The sequence below is a fragment of the Dromaius novaehollandiae genome, chromosome 7, assembly GCF_036370855.1.
Source record: "Dromaius novaehollandiae isolate bDroNov1 chromosome 7, bDroNov1.hap1, whole genome shotgun sequence".
NCBI classification, from domain to species: domain Eukaryota; kingdom Metazoa; phylum Chordata; class Aves; order Casuariiformes; family Dromaiidae; genus Dromaius; species Dromaius novaehollandiae.
Window position 1 is genome coordinate 8,299,555 of NC_088104.1, and position 17,526 is coordinate 8,317,080.

Genomic DNA, 17,526 nt, shown 5'->3' on the forward strand with positions numbered 1-17,526 from the left:
TCAAGAATAAAGAGAATATTATTAAATAATGATAGAGCATAATGAATACGATTTAAGCACTGCATGCACATTAATTAATTACCACACAGAGCTGCAATCATCCATTCAGTCACAGGTTAAGGTAATCAAATACTGTTTTTGCTATTGGAGAGGTTCCAGGACTTGGTCCCCAAAGATACAAACACTGGGTTCTCACTGACTTAACAGGTTTCATTCAGAAAAAAAAAAGAAAAAAATGAATGAATTAATCTGATTAAAATGTATTGGAGCAGTCACAATATATTTGTCTCTTAAATCCATTTAAACATCTGTGAAAAATATGCTGAAGGAAGAAAATATTATATGAGAACAAAGTTGCTTTTCTTCTACTTTGCAATTTAATTAAAACAATCTGGTTGAAAAATCACCATACCTGGAAGTCACTGAGTATTTTACCCATTTGTAGATATTTAAATAAAAAAGGTCAACGGAAGTCTGCCAATTCTAGGACAATTAATATTGTTAAAACTATTTTATCTAGGTCCTCTTTTCCTCTTATATAACCATCTGATATTCACAGGGCCTTAACCTGTGAGCTGCCGACTACTTCAGCAAATACTGATGTTCAATAGTCTTTTATGGAATCTATTTGGAGAAGCAATATAGTAATGATCAAAGTGCAACAGATATCCAAAGATATAATTTACACACCTGGACCCCCTCCCCTCTTTTTTTTGACACTGTAAGGAAGGACGAGGCCTTTTTGGTTTGTAGTTCAACAGAGGCTTGCATCAGTGGAAACTGCTGATGTTCAATATCCTTACGGTTCAATCTCTGATATAAGGACAAATATGATCACAGCTACAGTACATAAATTCTGTCTGTTATTTTCCCTGGAGTGTTCTAAGACTAAATAGGACAATGATGGTGTGACATCTAGCAAGCAAATGAACACATGAGAAAGGAAAGTGTAAGTGCTCATCAGCATTTTTCTGACTAGTCTAAAGTCCTCTCAGGAGGAGGATACCCACTGTCTCACCTGATAATCATGAAAACCTGTTTCAATCTACCCTTCGGTAGCTTAAAAAAGTGTCTTCCGTTTGTATAGCGGGATTCAAACTAGAAGGAGCATTAACATATTTCATTTCATTTAAAGTATCTAGCCGTATTTTTAGGAAATAATTTTAAAGAATAGAACATTAAACCATGCTATTATTAAATAATACTATTATTTATTTTGACAGTGACATGTGCAAAGTATTATCCACACAAACACATTACTTCTGCACCTACAACCATATTGTTCAAATTGTTTCTGATGAAACGGTTGCCAGTGATGTAGGCAGCAGCTAAAAAGTAGAACTCCATAGACCTTTTTTATCCTTTCACATAAAGTGTCAGTATATACACGTGAAGTGCTGGATTAAAGTGCAGTTTTCTGCGATTTCAATCAGTGGATAAAGACAAATACTGTCTTTTAAATTTTATTTGGCATCAGAAATAACAAAGGCTGAAATGTAATGGAGACAAGTCATAATTTTCTCAGTTCTTTGTTCCAAAGAATCAAGTTCTAACGTCATGGCATTGATTCTCATTCAGAGATGCTGAGTGAGAATCTGCAAAAAATAAAATCTCCCCTTTTGTATGAAAGCAGGAATTTCAAAATTGTGTAAAGAGAACCTAAATCCTCAAATACACAGAAATGCCTGTGCACACACATTTCCAGTACCCTTGTTTTTGGAAATAACAGTAGATTGTAATGTACTTGTCAATTTTGTTCATCAGTATAATACCACATAAGGATTCAATATTATTTCCAAAGTTTGGTCTATTTAATATCTTCATAATTATTCAAATTGCTTTCTGCTAAGGCCCAAAAATTCCAGCGCATTGCCAGCCTTGAGTTTATCCTGTAAAAACAAAACATACGTGTGTGTGTGTATATACATATGTTTATGTGAGCTGAAATCATGTTTTAGTCAAGTGATTTTACTCATGCTTTAAAATGTTCTGGTGAAGGCCTGTAATGAGACTAAAGGGCCTCTTCCAAGTCTTTGCAGAAGTGAGTGTACTCCATTGATTTTTCCATGTTTTATCAAGGGGCTAAAACCAGAAGCTTAAAATGGAAAAAGAACAATTGTAAAGACTATACCTTCAGTTTATTGTCAAACTCCTCCATCGAATCAATCAATTTTCCAGGTTCCAGTTCCCCCAGTGGAAAAGGATAATCTGTCCCCAAAATAACTTTGTCCTGGTAGTAAAGAAACATGTTGTACATCTTATGTTAGTACGTTCTGGAATTTTTAATAAAACACAGGAAATTACATGTATATATTGGACTGATTAATTACAAAGGAGGATGTGAAAATAATCTTTGGATTACAGTTTTCATTAGGAAAAAACATGAACCTTGAAAACAAGGACTCAGAGTTTCCTTTATTTTATACAAGTAATATTGGGTGAAGTTTGAAAAAAGTACTGGGTGTTTGTAAATGTTTTTGTAATGTCTAACTAAGCTTCAGTATATTTTTATTTTGATGCACAGAAAGTTCAAAATGCAAATCCCAGACACATGGAAAGAGTGTGTACTGCTTGGATGAATATAATATGAATGGTATTTTCTTCCACAGATTGATTTTCTGTAATGTGCTGTGGCTTTGAAATGCATCAGGGAGGAGTCTATTGTTAATCTCCTATACTACCTGTAGTTTCACGGTTATGTGGTCACACAATTAAGTGGCCAATAAAGGGAACATAGGCTTCTTCCTTCTGTTTACTGACTTACTTTTTGGTTCTTGTTCATGTTCAAGGTTACTTGCATGCTCTGCACTGTTCTGTGCAGTCTGAAAAACACAAAAATCATGAGTCTGATCTTCTCTATAGATTGTCAAGTGACCTGCAAAAGCAGGCCGGAAAAAAACCTTGTATTTTATATTGCATTCATGTGACTGACAGTAGGATGTCATTACTGCCAGCCTACTACATAAATAACTAATTCTAGTGTGTAAACAAAATCTGAGCTAAAACAGGGGTTTTTTTGGAAGATACAACCTTGCTATAGTTCAGACAGATGAGAGCTAATGGCACATTTCTTTAAGAATCTCAGGAAGTTCTCCACTAAACTCAGAGAAGACACTTGGATTTGGAGTCTTAAACTTGAAATTCTTAGTTACACATATACATGAAATTATGTTACAAAAAATACAAAACAATCAAAATTATTTTTTGTGTGTTTATTTGAAGGTTGCAGTAATTGCAACCTGAAGCTACTTCAAGCATGGGACAATGTAGAATTACTACAGACATTTAAATAATCTATTTAATTTAACTAGTATTCAGCTTCAGATAAAAAGACCAAAAACCTCATTTACAAAATTTCATATTTTTGGGAAATCTGTAATTTTTTTAAATTTTGTTATGTTTGACTGGGATTGGGTATTAGTTATGAATTTGAAAAATGTATCTGAGAATATGAGGGATGTGATTTGATTTTTTTCTGAAGGTGACAGTGAGTTAACAGAAAATTCAGTACTAATTTGTATGCGGTACTCCTTTCAGAGCGTGGAACTCATCAGAGCTGGAAACAGGCAGATCCTCAGTAGTCCCACACTGTTACAGGTTCCTTTTATCACTAAAATGTATTTTCCCTATATAATCTACCTTAGAGAGTGAATATTTTATACATGAATATTGAATAGTGAATATTGCCAATTCTCTTGATCTTATCCTAAGTCTATTTTCCTTTAACCTTCATCTCCTGGAGAGATATGACTATTTGAAAACTATGGTTTTCATTAAAAGTGTATGTTTTTAAATATCTCATGAATTTGAAGCCAAGCTCATGAATTTTTGGGCAATGATTACAGCATTTGAACTCAGTTAGCTAAGCTGAAATAGGGCAAAGAAAATGTATTTTAGATATTTTATGAAATGATTTATTTTTTTATTTGTCAAATGATGTTATTTTATTTTATTTTATTTTATTTTATTTTATTTTATTTTATTTTATTTTATTTTATTTCCAGTAGATGTCACCCAAGAGTCTCTGAAAGAACCTGTATAAGACTGTATGGGAAAACTCAGCAGAAGATACAAATTCAATTGTTCTGTCCTACATTGCTGCAATATAATTTATTACAGAAGTCTTGCCATAAGATTAGAGTAGGAGAATTTATATCCCTTTGTCTACTAAATCAAGTTCTGAGTGTAGAGTAGGCAGAAAATATATTTGGATGTGCATATGTTTAGGCAACTAAAGACATTCTTTTATTTATAATATTCTCTCTGATACCAAGACATTTTCTGCACGTATGTAAAACAAATGTATGCCGTATACAAAAGAATCAAAAAACATACTAGCCCTATAATAGAAAAGAGATTTCTTGGTAAAGGAGATGGAAATCCAGTGCCTTCCTAGATGTTTATTAGTCAAGGTTAACAAAGCCAGGAAGGTTCTTACATTCTTTTTACATTTCCCATATACCGCAGCAGAAAGAAATGGCACCCCCTCATTGGAATAATCTGTATGCATTATCTCAGGTATCTTTTTATTTTCCTTTAAAGTGTTTCACAGCTAATCATGTTCTAGTCATTAGCAGTAAAATTAAGAGCTGTAAATTAATGAGAAAATCTAGAAATAACATTGTTGCTCTGCTACAAGTGATATTAGGCTATTCACTGAAACTCTTTGAGCTTCAGTTTTGTACCCATCTATAAAGTGGGGACTGCAATACCTGCCTTTAGCAACAGCCTCAGTAAGTACTGTGAGATCTCTGTAGATTAACACTCCTAACATACTATTTATTATCATATTATTCCAAAGGATACCACAAAGTCTGTTTTCCATAGAGGATTTGTAGTTTGATATCTCAGTAATTCATCTCTCCTTTTAGAAAGGTATGTATTTACAGTGATTAACCTCAGTGGACCCTTCTACTCAACAGAACTATAACAGATTTTTTTTTCACAGTAATAGGGACCTGAATCTTAAAGAGAATCTCAAAGAGCCTCAATCACGAGTTCTTCCATTTACATTAGCGATTTATCTTCAATCTCATCTTCTTTCTCACTATTAGGATACACTTCAAGAAAGGCCAGATTGTTGTAGCCCGTTCAGCTCTGATTTCTGGCCAGAGCATGTTTTACGTTCTGATGATGGCTCTTGAGAAATCACCATGGGGAACTTTTTGTAGAGATACACTGAATCATTTAATCCCCTGTCAGCCCAGTTCTTCACTCTTTATAGCCATATTAGCTGTAGTTGTATTCACTGCATGCTGCCTTATGGAGGAGGGAAGGACTGCAGCAATTTTGCAATCTTACAAAATTCTTTCTCAGAAATGTATACTTTTGCTTCCTTTAACTGGGATAGACTCTGGACTACAAATTAACCTGCACTCAAAACTAAGAAAAGATGAAGTTAAAGGTACATGACTCATAAGAGCTGTCACTGGATTTTAATATTCATAAGCTCAAAGCCAACACATCACACTCTGATGTCAGGTAATTGCTGATCCCTAAGAATCTTAAGCCATGTCTATGCACATCTTTACACATACCTGATGCCCTTTCTGCCCAGCTCTCAGCTATTCTCTACAGAGCTGTCCTATTTCAAACCTCAGCTGGTAAAGTTACAGTGTCATTCATCCTCAAGACCCAATAACACTGTTTTTAGCCCAGCATTTATTCATCTTACATTTATTATTCTTCCAACACTCATGATTTCATTGAAAACATTGAGATACTTGGTGGTTTTTTAAGCCCTTGACCCTTGGAAAGGTATTATGTGTGAATGTCAACTTTCACCGGAAAACAAAGGAAGTTTTTACTCGTCATAAAGGAGTTATAAAGGAAAGATTGAAAACATGACGTGAATGTTTTTTCAAGGATAAGATGCCTTAGGCTATGAAAAAGAACCCATAATGTACTGTTTTTCACATTCTTTTCAGTGTTAAAAGCATTTACATTTTTGCGATCTGACTCATGACTTTTCAGCACCATGGTCGGGGAAAATCACAGCAAGAAGCCTAATTTACTGCTTATTTAGATACATACATCTCTCTTATCCCCTTTCACCATAAGAAGGAAAGAAGAAAGTCTCATTCCAGTGAGACTACTCAGTAATTTGGAATATCTTCTTTATAAATAGTCTCACTGGAATGAGACTTCCTTCTTTCTTGACAAATTTGTAGTTAGTGAAACACTATCTCCAAGTGCTTCTTCTTGACAATCTAATTTTTTGTCATCAAAATAATTAAATAGCTTTTCATTATACACACTCTGCACTTTCCCTACCTGAAATAATTTCTGTAGCTTATGTATTTAACTAATTCTACAGACTTCCAAGTTCTCTGAGGTGCTGTGGAATAAAGCCTGGATTTCAACCTGTTATTTTTTTCCAAATTTTCTGAAAAAGCCCAGAATTCTGTTCTCACTTCATCTTATGAATGCCACTCTGGATAAGGAATCCTTTGAGTAGGAGAATATTAAAATAATGTAAAACTGGCGTGGCTAATTGTATTACCAGCACATGACTCACTCAAATATAAAGTCATGTCACTGTTAAGACTATGTCTGCTCATGTAGATAGAAGAGGCTGTAGGTTGTTTTCTGGTCCTGGAGTCAACCATCCAATACTATTCAATTCTTTTCCCTTTCCAAGACAGGATGGCTGTGTTTGCTCTGCTTAGATGTTTGCATTAATGTACATTCTGCAGTACAGTTCCGCTGCAGTACCTTCTCCAGGATGTTCGAAGGGTAACAAAATTTAGCCCCACAGATGCTGCTCAGGTCAAATCACAACTTGCTGCCACATAAGGAAAAGTACGTTCTAAGGACCAGTGTTAACCAGGAAGGTTCTCTGGCAGAGGACTAGGGAGATGCTTGGGCCATCATGATTAGAATATGGTTATGGGGAGTCCTTCTTCCCAAAGTTACAGGCTAAACAAAGGGGCAAATGGTTGTAAAAGAATTGTACATTAAAATATGTTTAAATTATTATTTGATATTATGTAAAATACAAATACCATATGATACTGGGAAGAAAAACAGGCATGACAGCTAAAATGCTTCAGTGCTTGAAGAGGTTACTTTGTTGTTCTAAGAAAAGTGCCATCTTATCTCAAAGATACATGTGATTAAGGGACAAGGGATCAATGAGATCACTGAAAACAACAGTGCAAAGATAATGTGTATACCTGCAAAAATACACTTGATTTTAAATAACTGTACGAAACAGGTTTTTTTTTTTTCATTTTTAACCCTTTCATTTTCCTTCAGTAATTCCTTGTCCCTGGCACTGTTTTTATACTGAGAAAGATTCTACTGCTGTTCTTGTCAGAGACATTTATTATTGTATGGACAGGCACAACTGTGTTCATTGAAAGCCAAATACACATATAGAAAGATACTTAAACAATACTGGTATTTCATAAGCAGAGCAGTGAAGTGGGAAGTGGATGACTTACGTCCCAACAGACAGAAAACAAAGGGCAGTAAATCTAGTTTCTGTTTGAATTTATAGAATAGAATCAGCTGCAGAAGCACCACTTCAGTCTCTTAAGACTGTAACTTTTCCCAGACCTTTCCACCTGATGACATATGGCTGAGCTCAAAATACTCAAAGAAGACACTAACATCCCATATAGTAAACTTGTCATATATTACAACAAGAAACTTAATTTCAGAATTTTGCTGGCAAAGAGGCTATTAGAGGCTATTGCACATCACTTCTGACAATGCTGAGTAACTTTTAAATTATCCAATTAGAATTCATAACGCCTCTGTCCTGAAACAACTAAATTTCAGTTGCAAAGATTGGCCATTAATGATTAAAGGCCAGAGTCTATATGTTGCTTCTTAGGAAGAGAGGTATAGAAATTACAGTTCAAAGGTAGTGCAAAGAGCAGCTTTCCCACAACAGCCACAGGTTAGAGCACCCTTGAGGTGCAAAGCCAAACTTGTTGCCCTAAAGCAGAACCACTCTGAGACTTGTATTATATACAGGTTAAAAGAAACATAAGTTAAATTTTTCAGTCACATATTAGTGTGCTGTTGTACTTCCTGTCCAGCTCTGCTCTTAATTTCTGTAGTTCAGTTTACAAATGGAATGAGTCCAGGAAAAAAATGATGTGTGGGTGCAGTGTTGCACAACTTTAATTTACTCACTCAAAGCTGTAGGTTTCCTGTGCAGCACAGACTGCAAACCCATTGATTTCAAAGGGCTGAGGCTCAAAATGCCAAGATAAAGAAAAGCAATAGTTTATTCTACATTATTATTTTCGTCTGGCTAGGCAAATCATCTCTGTGTCAGTCCTAGCACAGATTTATTGCAGCAACCTGTTCAGGCCATTAGAGATGAAAATGGGAAATCAACAGTAGCTTTTTTTGTAGTGAGAAAGAAAACGTTCTCTTTTGCTGTCCTTCTGAACTTTGGTCATACAACAGGCCCTGATACTAGCAACTGCCCCATAGCTCAGAAAGTGCTAAGTGAGCCTAGAAACTAATGTACAGGAAAGAGGAATAGAGTTTTTGGGACAAGAAAGTCAATGACAGAGCTTGCATTTCTATTTTTCTTGCCTTATAGGTATCTGCCTGCCAGCTGCAGAAACTCCATGAATTTCAGAGATCAGGACACAAATACAGGACTTTTGTTAACTTCTCATGAGCTATTGAGAATTGGCCTGAGTGCCTCCATCTTCAACCCCTTCCTGAGCATTTACTAATAAGGAGAAATTATTTGAAACATTACAATGATCATTTTGGATGTTCCTGTCCCACACTGTATCTGATTTAAACAGGTTGCTAAACTACTAAGATTTACTCACTTTCTACTATAATAATTAAAATATTTTGCAATCCATGATATTTAACGTGTTACCCAGGATCCCCCCCCCCAAAATCTCTTTATTGCTGATTTTTTCCTGCCTACATCTTCTCAAGTAGAAATACTATTTGATTTCCTCAAGTATACACTTGAATTTGAAAATTAAGCCATTTGAAAACAAGGCTCCAAATAAGGCAGTCTTTGCTTGCGGTCCCATCCTGACCAACCTTACATGAGGAACTAGCCTCACTGAAGTGAAGTTCACAGTGCATGATTTCATGGATTAAAACAACCATTTCAAGAACTCCATGTAGCAGGAACATTATCAACATGACAGAAATACATCAGTTTATAATAGCTCAGGTTCTGATTTTACTGGGTGAATACGCTGTCTTCTTTCTGCTCTTTTCTCTTGTTTTGCTTTTTCTTAGAGAAAGAATTAAATACAGAATGACTCACCTTGTTTTGCTTTTTCTTAGAGAACAAATTAAATATAGAATGACTCACCTGCCTCTGGAAGCATTAAAACTCACCTCTCCTATTACACTTGTTAGTAGCCTCAGTGCACCACGATCATGGACAAGAGAGTCTGTATAAAATGAACCAAGGTACTTTCTTGGATCCACCTTATTATCCACTGCACACAAATCAGGGCGCACACTGAATCCATGGGAGATTCGCCCCACTGTGTATGGAAAAGTTCCACCTGCAAGGAGAAATTTTTAGTAACGGAAGCTAAAAATACTCAAGGGAAAAAAGCCACATTACCAGCACAAAGATCCACATGTTTTATTGTCAGTTACTTAGAAAACATGTGTTCTGTATCAGCAGTATTTCTATTCCTTCCCTCTCGCTACCCTCCTTTTCTCTTTTCTGTGACTCTCCATTACAGTGACCCCCAAATTCCTCCTGCTACCTCCTTGTCCCTTTCCCTAATTGTTTCAACTACCTCCTGCCTGCCTTAACTTCTATCCCTTCCTCCTTGCTTCCTCTTAAAGGCTACCTTAATAGTTCAAACACTGGCTGAAACCGGCTGGAGAGTGTTCATATGAGCAACCTAGCTAGCAGATATCCTCACTGGTGTCACCCCATTAGCTGGCATATCAGAAAATACAATTGTACCATGCTCAACTACAGTTTCACAAGGTATATTGCTTACCTCCATGTGCAAAGCAAACTTTCAGCTTAGGAAATTTTTCAAAAATTCCTCCCATAATCATGGAGCAAATGGCTATGGTTGTTTCTGCTGGCATGCCTATCAACACAAAAAGCCTTATCATATATGGGCAAAGATTGAGTTTTAAATGTTATCCTCAATAGGCCTTGAACCTAGTGCAAAAATGAAAGTTACAGTGCAGCATTGTTTCCATTAGAAGAACACTGAACTGAGCATTAATTGTAATGAGAACACAGGACTAGAAGCTAAGATTTTCTGAATTCAAAGCCCAGTTTTTATCCTACACTACTAGGATAGTTGGCTGGTAGGTTGGATATAAGCTGACCTGCATGGTATAGGCTTGGTTCCCTGGTTATCCTAGCTCAAAAACCAGTCTGGAATATGCCAAGTTCTCTTCTCCTCTGTGCTTCTGCGTTTCCTTTGTATGGAAAGTGGGGCAGATATGTTGGAGGACATTCCAACATGGAATTGGGGTTTGGTTGTAACATGGTGCCAGTGCCTGCAGTTAAGACATAATCTTTCTCTCTCTGTCTTTCGGTGCCTGGAGTTAGGAACCTAACAGCAGTTAAGTTTCCTAAATCAGGCTTCAATTTCTGGGTACACCTAATGTATTTAGAATATCATGTCACTTAGGTGTCTAACTTTAGACATCCAGCTTGGAAATTAGGAGATCTCTGAGTTCCCTTCTTATATGGAAGTAACAATATCTATCCAGCTCAACCGGGCGACTTTGATTAATGTTTGTACAGCCCTCTGAGATGCAAAGCCTTATAGACTTACTAGGAAAATCTTCATTTAGATTATTACAGCTAGTTAAGTAAATGTAACAACTTTAATCTCTTCTGAAGTCTGTGTTGTTGCACCTGCTCTGATTAAAACCAACTGATACTGTTTTAAAATAATACAGTGGTGACTGGAACACTAGGATTTTCCAGTGTATATTGCATAAAAATCCCAGTTCTGTTCAGAATATCCAGGTAAAACAAAATAAATGAGGGCAGAATCTGGCCTAAATATTTCTAAGTAGCATTTCTCTGTTAGAATAGTCAGTGTTATTCTGATTTATCTAGCAAGTAGGGAAAAAACCAGAAACTATGTAATTCACTTTCGACTACATCTTTGGGGAGCTTCCAAAGTACATGTTGTTTGAGCTACAATAACTCAAGTGAACTTAAATTCAGTATACTTCCCGATCAACCTTTTTTCCAAGAAACAGTCCTAAGAAATTCCAGGAAATAATTTTTGGTTTTGCCTACTCTCCCTGTCCTTCTTTTGCTCAAATTCTTTTTTGGGAGCATTCTCATTTCAGAGACAGATGACTTTTCCCTGGTCATCCACTCTCTGTGTATTTAGGAGACAAGAGAAAACCACATTCTGTTGCTAGTCTTATTCATTTTAGGTCTGGATATAAAAAGATTAGGCAAACTATACAGCCTTAGAAAAAGAGACTGCTGTATTTCCACAATAGACTTAATAGAAGCACTGGCTTTAAAAAAAAAAAAACAGATTAATGGAAAAATCATGCAGTTTTTCTCTGTACTAGCACCTCTGCAAAAATCTGGGCATAATTCAGTGACAGTTTGTGAATATAGATCAAGCAATACACTCACCTACCAGCCAGGGAAGCCAGTACTTAGACATCCTTCCATCTACCTGCATGTCCCAGGGATGCACAAAGAGACAGCAATTTAGTTGTTCAGCAGCCTTCAGCAAAGAGAAAAAATGATAATCTTGACTTAATCATACCAAAATGTACCTACGTTCTTAGACATGCCTTAAAGATTACCTGCAAAATTGTACTGAACATCTATTATTAGTGATGAAAATAGGCCTAGAAGTGAAAACCATAACCAATAGTAGGTTATATTTAGTCCTCTGATCCATAATCTGAAGTCCTCACTCGGATTTAAAGTTGTCTTTGAGACTACTGGTTCATAAACACTGATGATAACATTTTATTATTAAGCCAAAGTGCTCCTCAAATTAATGTGGTACAAAAATGGTTTTTAGCTGTGGGTATGCCAGTCATCCTGCAGTATAAAACTCCGTTCAAACTAGCTTTCTTTTGGTTTCATTTCACACGAGAGGATGAATTCTCAGTATTTTCTAGATCAGAATGGTTTTACAGAAGTGTTCCAGCTGCATTCAGGAGTTTTCATTGCTATCACACTACATTTGTAGTCTACTGCGTGGCTTAAAAATATATTAAAACTTTTTCTAACCCACCCTAAGATTTAGAAATCTGGTTGCATTCTCATCAATAATCCATCTCCACTCAAGTACATTACATTTCCCAAACTGCTGACACTTTCAGAAAGGAAAACAGAGGAACAATATGAGATACTGATCCTGATTGAGTTATTTAACTATGTGCTTAAATTTAAAGTATGCAGTCATCAGTGCCATTCATATGCTTAACCAGGATTTAACAGTTTCATTTTGTCAGATGTATTTCTGGACCTCCTCTTGTTGCTAAGGAGACTATCGCAGGGTTGAAAAATTTGGATTTATTTACCATTAAATGCATAAATAAAGCTGTAACTTGTGGACTCTAGGGAGTAATTGTCATCTAGATTTGTAAACTAAAAATAGCAAATCAATAACTGTCTTGACGGATTGATAAAGTTCATTATCAAATATGGTTTTATTTCACAATCTTTATTATCCAAAGATGTTTCGACAAGTGATAGAGGTTACTTCCTACATGTGTTAAACATAAGCTGAAGAATGTGTGCATCTCTGAAAGCAGAAGCTGATAACAGACTGTGTGCGACCATAAAACGAAATAAATTGTCCAGATGCTGCGCTAACAGAATTCTTGAATAAATTGAGAGTTGTGAAAAATATCCTCTATGAATCAATTTCAAGGTGACAGCTATAATAACCTGTGAAACAGATAGAGAACGTACATTGATTAAATCCCAAAATTTAGACAAATGAGAGTCCCCGCCTGGACCTCAGGCTGTTTAAGAAATGCAATCTATGAACTCATTTTACAATCAATACATTCAGTTTGGAATTTTTGGTCCTGTTTGCACAAGTCTATGTGGTACTTTGGCTCTATAGGTATCTTGCCCTGACATCTCTGAAAATCTCAGAGTGTTTTTTTTCAATTATCTTAATAGGACTGGATATAATAACTTGAACACACAAGCAAACACAGCAGAAATGCCTTATCTGATACTTCGCTTATCCTCAGAAACCAAGATGGCAACTCTTTGCAATGAAATCTCATATCATAAAAAGATTTTATTATTAATTTTATCAAGTATGTTTCAGAATGTTTTATTTCCTATTATTGTTATTATAACCTGTAATGTATTATCATATATAATTAAAACTGAAATTCTCTGATCACTGAGCATTAGTCAGGTGTAACTGCATGGGGTGCAAATGGGATCATGCCTGAAAAATGCCAATTTTACATTATCTGAACCTCAAAACTCACTGATTTCACTTGACTGAATAAGAAATTTGGGATCAAACATGAAGAGTCCTGTGAGCCTGATGCTATTTCATTGATTTAAATGGGTCTGGATTAATGAATCCACAAAAAACCCACATTTGAGATGTGCTCTCTTTAAAAAATGTTGCACAATTTTAAATGAATATTCTTACTAGTTTGATTTCCCAGTTATTAATGAAAATCAGTGAGACTGTTTTGTAAATGTTCTTTCATTTACAGTAAACAGATTGGAAGTATCAATTGTTTTAATGGATCTATAAATTTAGCTGATGACTGAATATCACCCAAGGTATTTTTAGATAGAATTCCATGTCACAGAATTCCCCCAAATAAGCAAAGAAACATTTACTCACAGCATAGATATCATACATTTCTGGTGCATTCAGGTCCCATTCATTGACATGAGATCCTATTTGTACTCCAGGAAATCCAAGTTCATTCACACAACGATGCATTTCCTTCACAGCCAGGTCTGGAGCTTGCAAAGGTAATGTACCCAGGCCAATAAACCTCTTGGGGTACTTTTTTACTGTAGCAGCTAAGTCATTATTTAATATCTGGGATAGATCTAAAGTGTCCTGAGGTTTGGCCTGGTATGATATTAAGCAGAATAATACATTAAAATATAGTTTTCAAATGTTATCACCTTTGGAAGATACTGGGTAAATGTCACTGCAAACAATACAGAGAGAAGGCTTGAACCTAAACTTTTACATTACAGTTCTGAATGGCTGGAAACCAGTAGGCCTAAATTCTGCCTTGCTTCAGATCCTCTGGGTACAGTTCTTCTTGTCTTGAATATAATATCAACTGCTTTTCCCTTTATTGCTCAGGATGAGTATAATCTGGCCTAGCTTGTTTATGTGCTTAAGTATCTGGTCCTTTTGTGTCAACCAGTCCTCTGGTTTTGATTATACAAATGCAAAAGCCCGAGCATATCTTTTTAAAATATAGCAATGAATATTTACTCCCCTATTACTGGAGCTGGAAAGATAAAAATAAGAGATGTAGGATGCTGGAGCATGAGAATTTTATAGAAAAAATTTGAGCAAAGCTCTCTAACATTTAGAAGGAGATAGTCATATTTCTAATGAGGGAACTGCAATATCCATCAATTAATTAGTTTCCTGTTTTTTTCCCTAGAATATATTAAAGGAGAAAAATTCCCATAAACATCAGAATAAAATTTTAAGATATGTCATGCAAAAAGGAATTCTGAAGATCAGTGGTGCTACTTATACAGGGGTTTAACACAATTTTTTTAATGTAGGATACTTGTTTACACAGTATGATTTGATTTCTACGAGCAGCTAAACAGTCACATTGAGAATATATTTAATACACCATTTGCTATGATTTTTCTTCTCAGACTGTTTTTATTTCTTTGGTGCATTCAAGATCACCATGCATAGAATATATTTAAATTTGCTGCTGAATTTTAAGATTCAAAGTATTGAGTCAGTGAGTTCTCCTCCCATGGCATGTTTAAAAAAAAGGGGAATTAGGCCACAAGTATATCTTTTACTTCTTTTCATGAGAAAATAGTGATTGATATCTCAGTTCCATGGAATCAATCCATATATATTTTCCTGCTACATAATGGATTTGTGCTCTGTAAATTCTCTCTCTGTGCTTGCAGCTACTCCTGATAAAGTCCCCAGCAGAAATTCTGCTGCTGTCTCATTCTTTCTTACTGAGTGTACTCCAGAGCAGAGCTTTGCCAGGACATCCTGCTGGCTCCTCCAATACTTGGACTATTTTGTCTTTTGTTTTTCACAGCAGAACAATTCCCCCTTTACTTCAGGTGATCTATTAACTTCTTCAGTCACCTAATTCACAGGAGGTTGCACTTTATTTTTAAGATAGTTTGTAATATTTATGAATTACAGAATATGCTAGTAGGAACCTACCCAGTAGCTGAACATTACAGGCACTGTGGAAAGGACTTGCACTGTGACACCTGTGAAAGAAAACTGCAGTTATTAATGTTACATATATACTTTTTTTTGGTAAAGTGATAAAAGTAAGAAAGGACTTTGGTATGAAAGGCAAAGGCCTAGTAGTTTAAAGGTGTAATGGTAAGAAAGAATGATTTACCGTTGACATGGATAGAGTCTGTTTTTTGTTAATTGGGGATCATGGTAATAAATCTTGTGGTGCATCAGTTTATTAGGACTGGAATATTTTTTGCTAAGTAGAAAGAAAAAGAACACGTTCATACTTTAATAAAACTGAGTATTTTGATTTTAAAATTGTTGATATGCATGTGTAAAATTCAGCAAAATAGCAATTTAATGTTACTATGACATGAATGAACGTGAAGTTACGTAAAACCAATAGAATACAGTATCTCAAGTTTACTGGGGGGTCATGTTTATCATATATATTTCATAAATAAATATGTAATTAGCTCAAAGATAAAAGGTTGTTAAAGAATATTTTTCTAAGTGTTTCCCAAAGTGATATTGGGATGGGTTTTATGGTTTTATGTTTCTGGACTACCGAGGTTGTAAGTATGAAAAAGTTTGTCTGTTGTTGTGAAATAACTTTGACTGTAGCAATAAAGAGAATTAACTTCTATCTTGTTAAGTTTCTGTTCAAATAAAACTCCCTACCATAACTTTGTGTGTGACTTTATACAGGAACAAACCTACTAAACCTAGCAAATTCACAATAGAAAGAAAAAACAATAATTAGGAATTCACTAAACAGTTGCATGAAAAAATGTAATTACCAGTCTGATTGTAGCTTCATCTCATAGCATAATGTTTCATGCACATATTTTGTAATGCTTTTAAAAATTTAATGTAGTTGTTAACAATGAAACCATTGCTGTAAAAGAAGGCAGAAAAATCCTGTGCAAATTTCTTCTAAGACAGTGGTCTTGCCAAAGCACTCTAATGTTTAACAAAATGACTTTATCTTCTTTCTCACTAACTTAAGTAGGAAATAACAAAGAAATCTTATTAGGGCAGGTCTCTTACAAGATTTGATTAACATTACGTGCAGCAGGATGGGAGGGACCTAAGGAGTAGATCTACAAAATGACATAGACCTTTAAGTACAGCCTAACTTATGATTCAGATGCCCAGAATTTAGACCCTTGCACAATGCATCTCCCATTTTTCCCCAAATGCAAAGCATATAGGAGAGCACTGAAATCTCGATCCCTAGTTCACTGTATTCTCTGCCAGTATGACACTTGATTAATATTTTAATTAATTTTAATTAATTATTAAATTAATATTTTATTATTTTTAAATTAATGTTTGCCACTGGACACTTGATTAGTATTTTTGAGAACATTCCCCACGTTTTCCACAGATAAGCACTGTATCTGGTTCCAATCCCATTTTACATTTTTCAGCAAAGCCCTTTTATTCTACCTAGCTGCTTTTCTTAATAATCCTTTACTACTTATGTTTTCTAAAAAAACTGCATTAAAGTTTCGCATTGTCTTCCTAAGGACAAGTTGTGACATGTATTACTCAGGATAGTGATCAGTTCTTTCTCTATATTGGTATTACTGACTCCTGTGTTGATGTGTATTTCCATTGCATTTGATCCCACTGACTGCTTTGGAATACCATACTGCTTTCATAGCAACAACAGTCTCTCTCTATATATATGATCCTGTTTATCAAACTGTGTGTTTCCTTGCTCTCTCTCTTCCGTTTCTCTTTCTCATTCCCCTAGGAGTCATTAATTGTCAGAATCTGCTTGACTTCTTTTAGACTGATTTATTCAAATCCCTTTTTCATGCAAATTCATTTCTTTTACTCCTGGTTTTTGATCAGCTTGTCCTGAAGACACGACATAGATGTCCAAGTATTTTTCAGTATTAATTGATGTAAAATTAACTTTGACTAGTTAGTACTCCATATCCCTTCTGTTATTTACTACTTCTTGTGATTGATAGGCAACAGAATCAGCACTTAGGAGTCTCAGTGTTCTGATTTTTGAAGGAAAACAGAATGATCCTTAACTTAAGAGGGCTAGTTTCAGATTTCTTGAGTCATAGGATAATCGTTAGAATCCAGATTTCTGCCTTCCATATTTGGTAGAGAGATCTTTTTAACA

At 35.3% G+C, this 17,526-nt stretch overlaps 1 protein-coding gene across 3 annotated transcripts in view; it reads right to left on the reverse strand.

The window, feature by feature from the left end:
- Positions 1 to 17,526, reverse strand: part of ACMSD (aminocarboxymuconate semialdehyde decarboxylase) — a 29,702-nt gene continuing 12,176 nt past the window's right edge. For 2 of the 3 annotated variants that reach the window (XM_026108749.2, XM_064514623.1), the window contains exons 4-10: positions 15,357 to 15,406; positions 13,800 to 14,036; positions 11,591 to 11,684; positions 9,963 to 10,058; positions 9,337 to 9,509; positions 2,132 to 2,230; positions 1 to 1,889 (exon numbers count right to left, since the gene is read on the reverse strand). In XM_026108749.2, coding sequence (XP_025964534.2) covers positions 1,827 to 1,889; positions 2,132 to 2,230; positions 9,337 to 9,509; positions 9,963 to 10,058; positions 11,591 to 11,684; positions 13,800 to 14,036; positions 15,357 to 15,406 — 812 coding nt within the window. In that variant the 3' untranslated portion in view covers positions 1 to 1,826. Of the gene's footprint in view, positions 1,890 to 2,131; positions 2,231 to 2,696; positions 2,823 to 9,336; positions 9,510 to 9,962; positions 10,059 to 11,590; positions 11,685 to 13,799; positions 14,037 to 15,356; positions 15,407 to 17,526 lie in introns of those variants that run through there. The other variant, XM_026108750.2, reaches the window with a different exon arrangement.